The 18305-nt window shown below is 48.5% G+C and overlaps 1 protein-coding gene across 1 annotated transcript; it reads right to left on the bottom strand.

Annotated features, from left to right (window-relative positions):
• Positions 1–2253: 2253 nt before the first annotated feature.
• Positions 2254–8174, bottom strand: LOC136397519 (arylacetamide deacetylase-like 3). Its single transcript, XM_066372014.1, has 4 exons — positions 8007–8174; positions 5412–5628; positions 3666–3729; positions 2254–3028 (listed from the first exon to the last, which is right to left on the bottom strand). The coding sequence occupies exons 1-4, from the start codon at positions 8172–8174 to the stop codon at positions 2254–2256; spliced, it is 1224 nt and encodes a 407-aa protein (XP_066228111.1).
• Positions 8175–18305: the final 10131 nt, after the last annotated feature.

The following is an 18305-nucleotide window of genomic DNA, read 5'->3' as shown; positions in this document are numbered from 1 at the left end:
GTAGAATTCATGTGAGGAACACATGAATGTACTGGGGGACCCATAGTGTATGAGTCGTGTACGGAATTAAGAATAATCAAATTATGAGCTGCTGAACGAGGAGGCACAAACCCCCTCTACAGGGTCGGCAGGTAGCTCCCTCAGCATCCAATGTCTATGCCCCCGACCTCCAGAGACAGGGGTGAAACGACACAGACCACACTCCAGGATGGAAGCCGACCCAGACTCCACTCAGAGCTCTGTCTCAAAAGGGACCACGCTTCTCAGATTCCGGTGCTCCCAACAGCTGAGTGGTCACGAAACAATGTTCTTTTACAAAGTGGTTCCTAGCTCTCTAGCATAGCCACCTGCAGTCACCTTCTGTGAATAGATCAAGAAGCCACCCAATGGATTTCTCTCTGCCCCATGTTTCAGCACATTCACCAGAAAGCCAGTTAAAGGCATGCACGGGGCCCTTGTGCAGTAAACTTGGATCTTGGTCTACAAGAACCATGTCCCCACAGGAACAGAAAGCCTCCTGAAGACCAGAGAGGGCCAGCATGAGAGCCTGGGTCATTGTTTCAAAGGAGTTTTTATTTTTAAGGAGCGGGCGGTAAATGTGCCTTGTGGTCCCTGATATCTCTTGCCACTTCCGTGTACCTGGACTCCGGATTCAGTGTCTAGTAGAGTAAGTATAGACGTCCACACGGTAGACCGAGTCTTGATGTGAGGGAAGCAGCCCTTCCCTCCCCCATGCTCAGTTCAAGCCCCAGGTGGCGCAGACCCCACAGTCCACCCCAAGGATGGCACGGGGCTTACATATGGTCAGTCAATACATCCCATTCCCTTGATTGTGACAACTGGACACTCCATTCAGAAAGCCCATAGAGCCACTGAGTTATCATGTGGTTTCTGCTGGGACTGCTGAGAATGAGGCAAATGCATAATAATGACCCAGGGAGAATGTAAGGATGGAGCTGTTCAGGGCCGCCATGCGGAGACGTGAAGGTCAAGTAAACTAGTGGTCCCCAACCTTTTTTGGGCCACGGACCAGTTTAATGTCAGAAAATATTTTCACAGACTGGCCTTTAGGGTGGGATGGATAAATGTATCACGTGACCAAGACAAGCGTCAAGAGTGAGTCTTAGACGGATGTAACAGAGGGAATCTGGTCATTTTTTAAAAGTAAAATATCGTTCAGACTTAAATATAAATAAAATGGAAATAATGTAAGTTATTTATTCTTTCTCTGCGGACTGGTACCAAATGGCCCATGGACCGGTACCGGTCCGCGGCCTGGGGGTTGGGGACCACTGAAGTAAACAGAGAAAAGCACAGAATGGAGGAAAGGAGAAACATTTGCTGGCTGCATTGTCTGAATTCCTGCATCAAACCATGCCTGATTTATCCCATTGGCCAATATAGTCTCTCCTCCCCCCCCCTCTCATTTAGGTCGATTGAAGTTGGTTCTGTGTCTTAAAACAGAAATAGTCCTTGCTATACATCTTCGGTGCCATCGGCCCTCCCTCAGTTTCTCACGGTAGACATGATTGAGTTTGGTCAGACTTGGTCTTCATGGGTCTCTGACTCAGGACAGAGACTTTCCTCTTCCCTCTCTGACACTTTGACTCCAAGAGTTCCGGACCTCCCCCATCAGGGGGCTCTGGGCTGTCTTCATCTGTCTGTAGCTGCCAACCACCATGCAGAACCTACCCATTCTGTCCCAACTCTTCCAGCCCAGACAGTTCAGACTCTGAACTCAGACACAGAGGAACACAGGAAAAGTGTCACCCTGGACCCAGAGGAGGAGACTGGCACCAGTTTCTCCTCCTCCATCTGGCAAGCTAGAGCATCAGAGTCCCACCCTTGAGCCAGATTGGAGAAGGCCCATGAATGTCACGTGATGCCCCTGGGTGTTTCCAAGGCCAGCCAAGTGGGCACTCCGGCTGCCCACAGCCTGGATCAGCCTGGGCCGTCTGAACGCCACCTCAGGGAGGCCGTGGGCAATCTGACATGCTCACTCACTCTTGGAGACGGACACGAAAGGCTCTCAGCTCAAATTGTCCCAATGGTGCACACAGACAGAGATCCACCCTCCCCCCAATCTTGTCTCATCTACTGTTCACCCTTCACTCATCAGAAACATGCATTCTCTGATTCTAGAACCTAGAGCGAGAGGAATAGCAGTCTCATGTCCCTTCCTAGCCTCACTCAGCATCACCAACATCAGCAACAGAGAGTCCCACAGGGAACTGGGTGATGGTGGGACCCACATCACAGCCCCTTTACAAACTGGACCATAATGTTCAGAATCCTAGTAGAGCAGGGAAAATACAAACAGCCCATGTCGATGGTGTTCAGCACTCCATGAAAACCATCCTCCATGTGGTGCCACGTCACTGGGACTCCCAGGTCCTCCAGTCTCTTCTTGCACAACAGCGAGTTGTCCCGGAGAATATCATACTCACAGCTCACAATGCAAGTTTCCGGGAGCCGTGACATGACTTCGTCCTCTGCAATCAGGGGCGAGATCATCAAATCCAGAGTAAGGTTGGTCTCCAGGTGAGCACTCTCATTCAGGGGCGCAGGAAGCACCGGTCGGTAGCTTCTCTTCTTAAACTTCTCCGGGATGTTTTCTAAGCCCAACCACTTCCTATACGTTTCCCAGACTTCAGAAGGGAAATGCGCACCTTTTTTGATGGCGCTTCTCCAGTAGGGGCTGATGTCCAAGTACTGACACACACAGTTGAAGGCAAAATTCCAAGTGAGCAGAGGTACGTTCTTGTTCTGCTGGTAGGAAGGGAGCTGGAAATCTACACCCTGGAGAGTTGCGTAGACAAGGATCTGAGCACGGATCTTGGGGAGATCTGAAAAGTCCAGAAGTTTCTGACACACTGTCATTACTACTCCCCCTCCCAAACTGTCACCACAGATAACAACACGGGCTGGATCCACCCCGTATGAATCCAGAGAGCGCAGGAAGTAGACAGTGGCCGCGAGGCAGTCTCTCATCATGGTCGGAAACCTATGCTGGGGTGCCCTGCGGTATCTAAAATGGAATCAAGGAACATGGGTTATACTCATCACCCGAGCAGAGCCTAGCCCACCTGTGTCCAGCGTCCTTGAATCCAAATATCTAGCCTGACGCCGAGGGAGGGACCTCCTAGGACTCTCTGCCCCGTATCCACCAAGCCCTCTTCACCTGTCCAGGTTGGGTGACTGACTCTCCAAGATCAGCTAGGAGAGAGAATGGCTTTTTAATTTTTCTCTCTTCCTTCCATAGACCTCACCACTGAAGCACTTGGAAATGATGTGCAGTATTTGCGGTTGTCCCGCTGACGGCCCAGGGCACCGTTCTGCTCAATAGAGTATCCACCCAAAAGGGCACCTGCTGTGAAGTGTGGCAGCTGATCTGCTTACCTGAGCCCTCTACCCACCCAGCTGCCAAGGGATGCCGTGCACAGGAATGCCACTTTGAAAGATACCATACCCATGGGCCGCCCGCAGGAAGGACAGCCCGTTCTCTGCCTCTCTGTCTCTCCCTCGTTCTTCCTCTCCTCCTCGCTGGCTTCCTGCTCCTGGTGTCCCTCTGACCCCTTTGCCTGCCTGAGTTCCTACCCCCCCACCCTGTCATTCCAGGTCACGGCCTGGTTTCCCCACCCCTGCCTCTCCTCCCCTTTACTCACCCGACTGCTACAACCACTGAGTCACTCTCCTTGGACAAACGACAGCATATTGTATGGTGGGTGTCTAGAAAATAAAAGGTTTTCACGTCACTAGGAGGGATGGTGGGCTTCCTTTGCCCATCAGCGGCTGCCCCTTCTCACTGGTGGCCACCACAGACGGAGCTCTTGGCTTGTGACTCTTTGCTCTCAATTATCTGAGAAGCTGTTTGGCCATAGAATACAGCGGTTCCGTGTGGGAACTCTGGAGTCAGACCCAAGCTCAAGTCTCTACGTTGTCACCTTTGCACTTGAGCTGAGAGAGTATGGGGCACATCCCTTCTCTCCCTGAGGCTTGATTTTCTCATCTGTAAAATGGGGTTGATGAAAATGACAGGTGTGGGGATTTCAATGAGATAATGCACATAGTTAATACTAATATTTATAAATATGAATACATTTTCACTGTTACTGTCATTTATTATGCAGACCATCCCCAAACTACAGCTGCATTAAACCCCCTATCCTACAGGGTGCTGCAATAGATCCTGCATTCCACAGACTAGAGAGCACTATAAAGGGGCTTTTTCCCTAATTCCTACTGTGTGTGGGTGGGGAGGGGGGAAATGATATCATAATATGAATTCAATTGTGAGTATTTTCTCTCATTAATTTTCTTTGAATCTTCAGTTCTCTTATCTGTTTATACCAGAATTTTTCTCAACCTATATCTGACGTTAAACAAAATATGTGTTTTAGTTACTTTTACTTTTTAAAAATTCTTATTTTGGCCCTGGCCAGTTGGCTCAGTGGTAGAGCGTCGGCCTAGCATGCGGATGTCCTGGGTTCAATTCCCGGTCAAGGCACACAGGAGAAGCGACTTGTGCTTCTCCACCCCTCTCCCACAACCTTCTCTCATTCTTTTTCTCTCTTTCTCTCTTCTTCCTCTCCTGCAGCTATTGCTCAGTTGGTTCAAGCATATTGGCCCCAAGTGTTGAGGATGGCTCCATGGAGTCTCCACCTTAGGTGCTAAACACTGCTAGGTTGCAAAGGTAGCCCCAGATGGGCAGAGCATCGGATCCCGGTCAGGGCTCATGAGGGAGTCTGTCTCTCTAGCTCCCCTCCTCTCACTTGGAAAAGAAGAAAAAAATCTTTTATTTCCAACTAAGTAGAGGTGGTGGTTGAACAACATTGTGAATGTACCTAATGTTGCTGAATTGTACAGTTTCCAATGACGTTTTATGTTATGTGAATTTTATATGTATAGACAGATGTCCCCGCTTGATGAAAGTTTGCTTTAAGTTGCTTTGCCTTTACAAAAAACCTACAGTAGTACCTATTTTGAAGTTACCAAAGGAAGTCCAAAGAGGATTTTCACTTTTACAAAAGAAAACAACAACAACAAGATGTGTCCTAAGAAAATTGCTTCTTCGCTTTAAGGGTGTCATGGGGACACCTACATAGCTGAGCGGGGAAAGCCTACACAGACAGGTGCAGAGATGCACACGTATACACATACACACACACACACACACAAACACACACACATAGTGTATCTATACCTCTGGACTTCCCCAAAGAGATCAGTATGTTCCATATCTTTACCACCTCAACAATCTAGGACCTGCTAACTGCCCTGGTGTTTCTTGGTCATAACAGCGGTTTTGGATCCCTGGAAGGTGAAAGAAGGGCCTCCTGCTGGAAGGTGGTGCTCCCCACACTGCCCTGAAGCTGTCACACCACCAGCCAGGGGCAGAGGGAAGGACTTACTCAAGCTCCCTAGTATCCCGGCGCCGCCGTGGAAGAACACGATGCCCGTCCGCAGGGTGCGGGAGGGCGCCTTGGGCTGGAACAGTCTCACTGGGATAGTCCCGTAGCGCAGGTTCTTGACCTCCACAGCCGGGTCCTTCTTGAGTGGCCGCAGGTCGTGCATGAAACGGACAAATTCGGGCATAGAACAGATTTTCAGTTTCTCAAAAATCGCCCCCTGTTGGTGAGAGAAGAGGAAATTCAGCGGAAGGATTTCTGCGTTTCCCTGCTGGAGGCCAGCTGCCTGCACCAGGTGCACCATGCCGACCGGCCCCGCCCCGTGCTCCACACCTGCAGAAAATCCCTGGTCACACCGCCCCAGCACCAACCTCTTCCAATGGCTCTCCACAACCCCTCACACCCCCAGCCCTGCAGACCAGGCTTCTGGCTGCCCTTGACCCCTCTACCTGGAACGCCCACCGCCCCCACGGGTCTCTGGTCCAGCTCGGCCCGGACACGACATCTCTTCCCAAGGAGCCCCTACTGGGCCCCTTGAGCCAGTGTGGCCATCCCAGTATTTGTTTCTATTCTGAAAAAGTTCTAACAGCATATGGTTATGTGTTTTTAAAGGGGAGATGGGATTCTTTTTTAGAGATACCTACGGAAATATATTTGGATAAAATAATATGATGGGGGATCCACATCATAAGGAAAATAGAAGGAGGGACGGTTCAGGGGCACAGATGAAGCATAATTTTCCTGGAGTCACAAATGCCGTGGGGTGAGGACATGCGGCTTTTTTCTACTATGGTGCGTGTCTGAAAGTTTGTATAATAAATAAAACTAAATAAGATGGGCTCTTCCCCCAGGGCACTATCTTCCCAGGGGTCCCTAACCCTTCCCATGCCAAAGCCTTTCTGCCTTGTAGTGAAGCCCGTGACCTCACTGCAGAATGTTTTTGAATGTATACGTGGAATGACAAAGAAGACAGTTTTATTTAAATATAGTTATCAAAATACTGAACTAAATGTGTGACACAGTACCATACGGGCTTCCTTATTATTATTAGCACTTTAAACAGTGAGTTCTGGCAGCTGTTCTGATACGATCACATCTCAAAGGAATGAGGTGCCTACGTGGTTTTTCACAAAATCTGCCCAGGTGTAACGTGCTTGGAATATATGTGATACCACTTGGTGACAAAGTCGCAACTCCTACTGTCATGGCTGTGGTTTGTCACCCTCATCTATATGGAAGGACATACTATATTTTCATTAGAGGTTAGTGAAAATGGGGTGATTTTTTCCCACCTAAATCTAGGACCCCTTGTCTCTGTCACCATTTGGGGCTCAGAGAACCCCACTGAGAAGCCCGGCTGTCCCCCCGCCCAGCTTGCGTTCTTCACAGCACCTGCCACTCTGGAAATCATTTTGCTCATATGTTGCTGTCTTCCCACCCCCACCCCCACCCTCCCAGTGCCCACTCTTCCCCCAGCCCTGCAGGAAGAATCTGATTGGGACTTTATCTCTCTCGCCCATCACTGACCCTCAGAGCTAGAACAGGCAGATGGCACAGAGTCGTTGTACAACACATCTTTGTAGAAAAAAACCAGTCAACTAGTAGCAATAAGGCTAGAGCTTAGGGAGGGCTCACTCTGTGCCAGGCACAGAAACACACTCCACTCACTGCATCCCCACAAAACGCTGACGTTGGGACTGTTAGTTCCCCTGTTTAGCAGATGAAGAGACTGAGTCAGTGTGTTTGGAAACCGGGACCATAGACCATGAAAGTCAAAGCCTGATAAAGTATCAGAACAAATCATCATCTCCTGTGATTCTGACCCCGGTGGGAATACACCTTTGGTTCCTGGATTCTTCTCCAGCGAGGCTTTCCCGTGAGAGCCAGCCTTGGCAATCACTCAGTATTAGGTAAGAGACTTAAGAAATATATTCTCTCTACGTCATTCCTGCCAGCCCTCTGGGACAGCACAGCAAGTCCTTATTGCCACCTCGACATGCTCCTCGCCGTGATCTAGTTACAGCTATCTCGTTACCTTCCACATACCAAGAACAACAAGCAAAATCCAACTAGTGACATAAACAGTCCCCATCTCTCCAAAGCAATAATATTAATTGTGTGTGTGTGTGTGCATGTGTGTGTGTGTTAAAGTCACATTCTGTAGTTTTGTTCCTCTGTACTAATTTACTAATTTGCTAGCATGTCTCTTTGTTTTGTCAGTGGCCAATTCTAGCTAGCAGGTAGGCAGTCTGGGGACCCAAAGATTCAGAACAACTCATTCCTAACATCCCAGCTTCACAGCGCACCAAGTGCCGTGGGGGAGGTAAGACAGGGGGTGGGGCTAGAAAGGGGGGCAGGCCTTTATTACTCTGAGAATGGGAATGATTTTTTGCATTTTGTGGCTGTCAGTCCATTCATCTGAGGATCCCTGGGAGAAGCTGAGAACCACCAGTCACCTAACAGGAATTATTCAGGTGTGAGAATCTACTGTCAGCCTCTACTGTTGTAATATTAGTGGTCATTGAACTAGATGATATATATTTTTCCAACTTCATCCTTAATCCTCACAATTTAAGGACAAATAAAACACAAACTCACCCACGTCAGCAACAGCTGGAACACGCAGTGGAGGACCCGCAGTTTCACAGGGTGGCCGATGGCTGCAGGGATGTCCACAGTGAAGAAATGGCCAATGATGACCCACAGCCCAACCCCCACAAAGAGCACACAGGCTGTTAATAAAAGAACCAGGAAAAGAGTCCACATCATGCTGTTTCCAGCCCAGATGAGGCCACCCAGAGACTGTGCTCAGCGCATGCCACACAGGACAAGGTTTATGTCAGCAGATTGCCGACACTTATATCACAGCCTTTCCCACCTCCTCATCTCCCAAAGGCATTGGCTCAGCCCAGGTGAGTCACAGACTCAGGTGAGGACATGGTTCTTGCAGACACACAAAAGGAGAAAGTGGCTCCTGCAATCTGTCCCATCTGGAAATGAGAGCTCCAAGGTCCCAGCGTACGTCCTGGCCCCACTGCTGGAAATGGCCTTGGATGAGTCCCAATGGACATCACCAACACTTTTCCTCCACCTGTTCTCCGTCCTCCTCACCCATCCCCTAATTCCACTTTGACCACACTTACTGTTCCTGAGTCTGCCAATGAGGACCCAGGACCTTTGCACTTGCTTTTCTCTATGCAAAGTTCTTTCCTCAGATGTCAGCTGAGTTTAACCCCTCCCCTATTTCAGGTTTCTGATCACATGGCACCTTATTTAAAATTTTAACTCCCCCTGCCCCACCAGCATTCAAATGCCCACTGCTGTTCCCCTCCCTACACCTGCTTACTTTGTCTTTATGGCTTTTATTATCACCTGAGGTAACACATACTTCACTTGTTGTGTTCTGTCTGTAGAATGTATCCTCCCTGAAGACAGGTAGTTTTGTTTTGATTCGTGCTTTATCTCCTGAGGCTAGATCAGGGTTTGGTACTTAGCAGATGCTAGGTAAATGTCTATTGATTGAAGGAATGAATGAAAAGACAGTGTTCTTTATATTATAAAGCAGGAAAAAAGTAAGCTCACCCATCTTTCCAGGTGAGGTCAGAGATTGCTGTCAAGTGTTACAAATCCTCCCTAATAACAAAGTCCCCCTCCCACAGTCAGAATGATGACATCTCTCCTACCTCCTCACTTTGAGGTCAGAGCTGTTGTTCTCAAAGAAGAGGGATTTTACCACTACCCCCACTCCCCCCCACCCCCAGGAGACTGCTGGCAACATCAGGAGACATTTTTGGTTGTCACACGGTGAGTGGTGGAAGCTGGAATGGGCTAGGGATGTTGCTAAGCATCCTACGTGCACAGACAGTCCCTACAACAGGAGGTTATCTGGTTTGACCTGTCAGGAGTGCTGAGGTTGAAAACCCTAGGTCAGTGAGACTTGGATTTGAATCTTGGCTCTGCCCAAGGCCAGCGTTCCAACCATGAGCAGGTTATGCACAATCTCTGAGCCTTGGTCTCCAAATCTATAAGATGGGAATAAGAGCAGTACCTGCTCCATGGAACTGCTGGGCTCATCAAAGGCACCGGTGCCTGAAAGGCATGAGCGTGAGCCTGGCACGTGGGGCACAGACCGAGACGTCACTGCATGTTCTCCAAACCCCTCCACTTTCCTCGTGGACACACGTCCCAGGCAGCCGGGAAGACAACACTTCCTTGGTGCACCTGGTGCACCATGGGATGTGTGCTGACCAGGGGCTCTGAGTGACGTTGCTGTGGCCCCTTCCAGGCCTGGCCGGAGAGTGTCCATACAATCCTCCAGAGGAAAGGACCACTAGTGGCTAAGCCTCACAGAGGCAGAGTGTGGATCCCAGTGTCACTCTCAGGGTGCATGGTCGAGGCACCCTTGCTGTGCAGGCTTGCTGTGTTCAGCTCTGGAGACGCAGGATTGTTTGTGAGGGCAGCTAGCCTCTGCTGACCCGCACTGCTGCCCAGACAGCGGGGGGGGGGGGGCAGTCTTCAACACCAACCTCTACGTTTTGTTTAATTCTGCATAGCTCTTGCCTGCCTCCTTTGGATTTTATCCTCTGAGTGCTGGACACAGGACCCCCTCCTGAGAAGGCCGTGGATTCCAAAGCAGTCCTGGTTCGGGCCCACTGGTAGTGTGTCGATTCTTGACTTCATGCAAGAAAGATTTCACAACATGAGTCTGAGTCCAGGTGATTTTGACAGTATGTTTATTCCAGCTGGGGACAGTGCAAGGAAGAAGGACTTGGTCCTGTTCTGCAAACTGCGGCTCTCGAGCCACATGCGGCTCTTTGGCCCCTTCCATGTGGCTCTTCCACAAAATACCATGTGCAGGCGCTACCTTGATAAGGAATGTACCTACCTATATAGTTTAAGTTTTAAAAATTTGGCTATCAAAAGAAATTTCAATCGTTGTACTGTTGATATTTGGCTCTGTTGACTAATGAGTTTGCCGCCCACTGGACTAGAGGAAGCAACAGGTAAGAGCCTAGGCCGGGCCGCTATCAGCTCACTGGAAAGTCAGAGGAAAGGGGGCCTTAGAGAACAGGTTCAGGGTGTGAGCCTGGGACGAGTTGCCGCTGCCTGCTGCTCCCCTGGTTGCAAAGATCCTGGGGACACTCAGAGTAAGAGAGAACGGTATGTCATGCACTAGAGCAGTGGTAGTCAACCTGGTCCCTACCGCCCACTAGTGGGCATTCCAGCTTTCATGGTGGGCGGTAGCAGAGCAACCAAAGTATAAATAAAAAGATAGATTTAACTATGGTAAGTTGTTTTATAAAGATTTATTCTGCCAAACTTAGCGAAAATCCTACATAAAGTACTTGGTAAGTAATTATTATTATATGCTTTAACTTGCTGTAACTCTGCTTTATAAATTTTATAAAGTAAAGTTATTTCTCTACTTTATAAATCACCATTACTGTGGAACCAGTGGGCAGTTAGAAAATTTTACTACTAAGAGAGATACAAAAGTGGGCGGTAGGTATAAAAAGGTTGACTTCCCCTGCCCTAGATAGTAGCATGCCCCTGGGTCCTTTTGCTTGAGGCTTTTTATCTTATTTTAACCAGTTGCAATATGAGGGGAGGTCCAAGGGGATGGTCTTTTTTTTTTTTTTTTTACAGAAAAAAAGGGGGATGGTCTTAACAGAATATTTATTAGGTTTCCAGGCATATCCTTCAATATGTTGATTTATTAAAATATGTATAAAGAGGTGTCAGGGTTATTTTCTGGTTAGTTTTATTTTTTAAAGAGAGTCATCAAAGAGTAACAGGACCTTGCCTGACCAGGTGGTGGCACAGTGGATGAGCATCGGACTGGGATGTGGAGGACCCAGGTTTGAAACCCCAAGGTCGCCAGCTTGCGTGTAGGCTCATCTGGTTTGAGCAAGGCTCACCAGCTTGAGCCAAAGGTCGCTGGCTAGAGCAAGGGGTCACGTGCTCTGCTGGAGCCCCCTGGTCAAGGCACATATGAGAAAGCAATCAATGAACAACTAAGGTGCCGCAACGAAGAGTTGATGCTTCTCATCTCTCTCCCTTCCTCTCTGTCTGTCCCTATCTGTCCCTCTATCTGACTCTGTCTCTGTCACACACACAAAAAAGAAAGACAGGACCGAGGGCCATCTGCCCCTGGATGGTCTGGAATGTGTATACCCCTTGCTCCTCAGTGTCCTTGGTTAGGGAAGATAAAACTTTGTGATTCATTAGCTGGCTGTAAATTGCTCAGATTGTTTGGCTTTGTTTAATTATTCTGTCTCAGTTTCCCTTAGTCCACTTGTCAAGGGATTTCCCAGTTCCCACTGTCCTGCTTCACCCCGCCCCCAGAGACATCCAGCCCTAAAATCTTTTAGGATTGATGTGGGGGGGGGGGGTCTTTCTTCATTAAGTACTTCCTGCTGACAAGGGCCATGGTCTCTGCCTATGTCGGGTGTGGAAGTCTCTCCCTGCCTGACCTAAGGGGGACAAGGGAATGGGATCCCAGATGGGATCAGAGTCCATCTTTTTCTTCCAAAGTAGGGATGGGCCGCAATCCTCAATGCATCATGATCTTGACAATGGAATTGTTTGTAGCCTAGAGGTGACAAGTTTAACAAGACAGTTAAAGAGGCATGGTAGAAGAGCAAGAAAGATAAATATCGTTGGCCAAAATGTAAGTAATTTGAGTGGAGTGGAGGACCTGGAAGTTTATTTGATGAGGGTTCGACCCACCAGGGGCAGAGAAATTCTCTTCCTGGGGGAGGAGGCTGAGTGTATTAACAGGCTAGTAGAAACGGTGTTGGAAATATGAGAAAGAAATTACATTAAGGCCCAGTTATTAGATTACTTATCTATCAGTTTCTTGTTTCTTGAAGAGCTTGAGGTCCTCGACAGGTTCACAGATGTAGAGATCAGGCTGTGGTCCCCGTGGGGGATTCCCAAGAAACGGGTTTAATTCGAGATAAGTGAGCCCAACTGGCCGTCCCTGCCTGCTTTCCTGCAATTGGGGCACCGAGTAGGACCTGAAGTGGGTGGGCCCTTCCATCTGGGTTGTAACTGTGACTCAAGACAGTTGTCCCTCCAGGTTTCTAAACAGGCCAGTCCCCTGGTTTAACTTGTTCGTGCCGGTAGTCCTTATCGGGAACAGGTAGAAGTTTGTTTCTGTACTCCGTTTGTGCCTGTCCTAGTTTGTGCCTGGTGTTAGACAAGAGCTGGAGGATTTCCCCATCTATCAGCAAGTGAGATGTGAGCTGGGACCTGCGTAGCTGCGTGCACGGGGGCTCACCTGTCATTTCCCTGTAGGTACGGTTCTCACTCTCAGGAGACCTAGCGGTAACACGGACACCCAGGACCCTGCCGCCTCTTGGCATTGTTTGGCTCGAGTCCTTTACAGGATTTGAGTAGCTCTTTCTAACTCACCCGAGGATTGAGGTCTTGCATGACGAGTGTAAGGGATAGTTGATCCCTAAAGCTTAAGTCAGCAGTTGTGTAATTTTGACTACAAAAGAGGACTCGCCTGACCAGGCAGTGGTGCAGTGGGTAGAGCGTCAGACTAGGATGCAGAAGACCCAGGTTTGAAACCCTGAAATAGCCAGCTTGAGTGCAGGCTCATCGGGCTTGAGCATGGAGTTGCTGGCTTGAGTGTGAGGTCATAGACATGACCCCATGGTCGCTGGCTTGAGCCCAAAGGTTGCTGGCTTGAGCAAAGGGTCACTAGCTCTGCTGTAGCTACCCCTGCCCCGTCAAGACTCGTATGAGAAAGCAATCAATGAACAACTGAGGTGCCACAATGAAAAACCGATGCTTATCATCTCTCCCTCCCTTCCTGTCTGACTGTCCCTATCCGTCCCCCTCTCTGTCTCTTTCTCTCTGTCTCTGTCACACGAAAGAATGAAAGAAGGAAGGAAGGAAGGAAGGAAGGAAGGAAGGAAGGAAGGAAGGAAGGAAGGAAGGAAGGAAGGAAGGACCCATTGTTGCTCTGTAAACTTCTCAGTGGTCCACTCCTAAGTAAGATTTCTTTTCACAAGTACTGGGTCCACTCGGTCACTTTTTTCTGCTCTGGTGGGAAAGGCTTTTCTATCCATCCAGTAAAAGTGTGTATAATTACTTGTAAATATCTAAAGCCAGCGTTAGGGGCACCTGAGTGAAATCAAGGTGTCAGTCTTCCTCAGGGTATGTGCCCTGCTGTTGTTTTGGCGTTGGGAGGGGAGGAGGAGAAAGGTGACTGGGGGTTGTTTTTAGAGCAGAGCACACACCCTTGGATTACTTCCTGCACAGTTTTAGGAAGCCCTTGTGTCACAAACAGCTGGGCGACCGAGGTGGCAAGAGCCTCTCTCCCTATGTGGGTGTCCTCGTTGAGCATTTTGATGTATTTCCACTTTAAGATTCGAGGGAGTGGAAGTTCATTCTTCTTTGACATCCAGCCTGCTGGGTCTCTGGAGAATCCATTCTCTGAGGACAAAGAGACCTCCTCCCTTGTGTGGAAGGGGCCTCTTGTGGGGGCGGGGGCGGGGGGAGGCTGGGGAATAGCGCTGCCTCTAGGGTGATGGATGAAGACCATGCTACCATCTCACCTGCCTCCGATTACATCTGTGTTCCCCTTTTGGGAACTTACTGCTATTTCTTGGGGCAGTGTTACAGCTGTCAGGAGTTCTAAAATGTCCTTTTGGTGTTTCACGGGGGAGTTTTTTGCTGTTAAAAGGCAGGATTGAAAGTTTGGCACACCATCAGGGTTAAAGCAAGAGAGTCCAGGAGGAGAGCCTGATATTGACTTAACCTTTCCCCTGCGGGCCACTGATGTCCCTTTATTTCCAACACAGCTTGGACTTGATGGGCTTGTACTTCTAGTGGCTGCCCTTAGGGTAGGCTTATTGCTGGTAGCTATGCTGCATAAACAATGTGACCAGCCAGCTGCTATGGGATTCTATTGATCAATGTCACACCATTAAATTTAATTTAAAAAAGAAAAGAAAAGAAAAGGAAGCTACTGGCTTTAGAATTAGGCCCACTTTCCGGGTGAGGCCTCCAAGCACAGGGTGAGCAGTATTTCCGGAGTTGGCGGCCTTAGGGCAGATGTACTGCTTAGTTTGATTTCTAATTCCTCAAAGGCACGGTGACATTCAGAGGTCCAGTTGATAGGCCCTCTGTCGTCTCCCTTTAAGGCTTAGTATAAAGGTTTAGCAATGAGTCCAACACCTGCTCTCCACGGGCTGCAGAAGCAGCCATTCCTAAAAATCCTGGAAGCTGTCATTTACTTTGTGGGACTCCGAGAGCTACTATGGCCTGTTTTCTTTGGGGTGACAGGGTTGGGCTCCTGGGGTAAGTAAGTACCCTAGGGATTGGACCTGCTGGGAGATTATTTGGGCCTTTTGGGGAAAGACTTTATATCCTCTCTCTGCGAGAAAGTTTAATACCAGGATGGAATTTTTGTCTGAGCCGTCTTTGTGAGTGCTAGAAATGATTACATCATCAACATACTGTAGGAGGGTCCTGTGGGGTCAACCGGACTTCTCTTAATTGCTTGGCTAAAACATTTCCAAACAGATGGGGACTGTCCCCAAAGCCATGAGGGAGCACAGTCTACATCGATTTTAGTCAGTTTTCCTAGTTTGGGGGTTAGTCCATTCAAATGTGAATAAGTATAGGGAATCAGGTTGGGGGGCTGCAGAAATAGGCATCTTTTAAACCTAACACAGTAAAATATTTGGCTTCTCCTGGGATTTGAGTTCAGATAGCGTAGGGGTTTGGAACTACAGGCTGTATCAGAGTTATAGCCTCATTTATTGCTCGCGGGTTTTGTACACACCAGATTCTCCATTTGGCTTTTTTCTTTTCTTTTTTTTTTTCTTCTTCTATTTTTCTGAAGTTGGAAACAGGGAGGCAGTCAGACAGACTCCTGCATGCGCCCAACCTGGGTCCACCCGGCATGCCCACCAGGGGGCGATGCTCTGCCCATCTGGGGCGTTGCTCTGCTGCATCCAGAGCCACTCTAGCGCCTGAGGCAGAGGCCATGGAGCCATCCTCAGCACCCAGGCCATCTTTGCTCCTATGGAGCCTTGGCTGCGGGAGGGGAAGAGAGAGACAGAGAGGAAGGAGAGAGGGAGGGGTGGAGAAGCAGATGGGCTCTTCTCCTGTGTGCCCTGGCCAGGAATCGAACCCGAGACTCCTGCACGCCAGGCCAATGCTCTACCACTGAGCCAACTGGCTAGGGCCTCTCCATTTGGCTTTTGTACTGGGAGAATAGCGGTATTGCATGGAGACTGATTGGTCCTGAGCAGCCCATGCTTTAAATATATATATATATATTTTTTTAAAGATTTTATTTATTTATTATAGAGAGGGGGGAGAGAGAAAGAGAGAGAGAGAGAAAGAGAGAGGAGGGGGGAGGAGCAGGAAGCATCAACTCCCATATGTGCCTTGACCAGGCAAGCCCAGGGTTTTGAACCGGCGACCTCAGCATTCCAGGTCGATGCTCTATCCACTGCGCCACCACAAGTCAGGCCAAAAAAATTTTTTTTTTAATTTTATTTATTCATTTTTAGAGAGGAGAGAGAGACAGAGAGGGAGAGAGAGACAGAGAGAGAGAAGGGGGGAGGAGCTGGAAGCATCAACTCCCATATGTGCCTTGACCCGGCAAGCCCAGGGTTTCGAACCGGCGACCTCAGCATTTCCAGGTCGATACTTTATCCACTGCGCCACCACAGGTCAGGCCAATATTTTTTTTTTAATGAGAGGTTTGACCCTTTCTATGGATTCAGGTTTCAGAGGGTACTGTTTCTTGTTAAGGTTAGGTACTCCTGGTTTTATAGTTATTTTGACAGGGTGTGTGTGAGTTGCCCTGCCTGGTATTCTAATTTTAATTTTAATTTTAATTTTAATTTTTTTTCAGTTTTCTGAAGTGAGAAGTTGGGAGGCAGAGAGACAGACTCCCGCATGTGCCTGACCGGGATCCACGCGGCATGCCCACCAGGGGGCAATGCTCTGCCCATCTGGGGCGTTGCTCTGCTGCAACTGGAGCCATTCTAGTGCCTGAGGCAGAGGCCACAGAGCCATCCTCAGCGCCCGGGCCAACTTTGCTCCCATGGAGCCTTGACTGCGGAAGGGGAAGAAAGAGACAGAGAGAAAGGATAGTGGGGAGGATGGAGAAGCAGATGGGTGCCTCTCCTCTGTGCCCTGATCAGGAATCAAACCCTGGACTTCCACACGTCTGGCCAATGCTCTACCGCTCAGCCAACTGGCCAGGGCTCTGCCTGGTATTCTAGCTTTCCAAACCGTAGGGTTGACTTGGACAAGGATAGATTCTGGAACATTATTAATTTCTGATTCAGTGTGGGAATCAGATTGGCCATCGGGCATGACAATGAGGGTTTATTATCTTCTGTGACTAATGTTCCTAGCGTTATAGTAGTTCCTAGACTAGACAAGATGTCCCTCCCTAATAAGGGAACAGAGCAAAACAGAACTATGAGAAAGACATGACCAAAAACGAGGCAGCGGCTGAGGTGTTAAGTGAAACAGCAGCGCGATGAGGATGCTCGCTTTTACCCCAGGGATCCAGCAGGTTTGGGAAGAAAAGAGCCTGGGCGAGCCAGTCAGAGCAGAGTAAGCAGCCCCCATGTCTAATAAAAATGTAGTGGGCTTGCCTGCCACATCAAGGGTCACCTGAGGCTCCTCTGGTGTGATGGTCAGATGGTCGGTGGGGGCGGGGGAGGCCTCAGGCACCATCAGTTCTCCGGTGTTTCAGCCATCATTGGCTTGGAGGCACTAGGTTCCCTTGGGAGCCTAGGACCCTCGCTTTTCCAAGGTCCTTCTCTCCTACAGAGAGGGATGGACCTGGGGCCGTCGAGCTGATTGTGGGCACCCCTTCTTCATGTGTCCCTCTGGTCCACAGGAGTAGCATCACCCCTTTGATGTCCATTGCAGCCTGGGGGCTGGGTATCCCTGAGGTAGCATAGAATTTGAAGCTGCTACTATCCAGTGAACCTTTCCATCGGGTGACTTTTTCCTCTCCCTCTGCCCGGTCACTTGCTCAGTGAGGAGGTGGGGTCCCAGGCTAGTTTTTGTAACTTTCTGCTGATGTCTGGGGCTGCCTGCTGCGTACAACGCATGCCCAGAACTGATCAGCCCTCGGCTGGCTCAGGGTCCATGTTTGTGTACTCTCGACTAAGACATTAACTAATTTGTTCCCTGTTGGCAATTGTACCAGGAGCAATTGTGGGGAAATAACAATTGGTTTTGAAAAATCGAAGGGAGCTCCCAGGCCTCTTCATTCATTGTCAAAATCACCACTTAGCATCACCATCTTATTATGTGCCTTCCTTTTTCATCAGCCGCCGGATGTGGAAATCACAAATGCACCTTCCTAACTCTTTTTTAACGTTCATCTGCACAACAGTGTATTCTAAGCACCCTAATAATGTCCATTCTGTCCACAGGTGAAAATAATTACAAGTGAGGATGCCGATCAAGAAGTGATATGGAAATATCTCAAATAACGGTTTTATTGTTTTATTTGTCAGGTATTATTGAATATTTTTTCATTAATATTTTAAAACTTTCTTATAACATAGTTTACGTTTCTGTACCTTTTATTGTTCTTATTTAAGTATTAAATGCATGAAATAATAAACTGCCTTTCAGCATATTGTGTTTTTATATTTACAATGGTCATCAAGGCAGAGCACCAGTTGTTAAATTATTTGAATCCCACCACTGCCCCACCCCAAGAAAGGAACAGTAGAGACATCCAGTAACAGGGAATAGAATTGCAGGAGAGTAATCCAAAAGGACTTTGCTTTATCTCTGGCATTTGAAAGTTTTATTTAGAAGAAAAATAGATTTATGTGTCACTTCCATATGTTAAAATTAAAATTTTTAAAAGTAGAATGGAAGTGGAGATTG

The sequence above is a fragment of the Saccopteryx leptura genome, chromosome 3 (assembly GCF_036850995.1).
Source record: "Saccopteryx leptura isolate mSacLep1 chromosome 3, mSacLep1_pri_phased_curated, whole genome shotgun sequence".
Lineage (NCBI taxonomy): Eukaryota > Metazoa > Chordata > Mammalia > Chiroptera > Emballonuridae > Saccopteryx > Saccopteryx leptura.
This window is presented reverse-complemented; position numbering and strand designations above follow the sequence as displayed.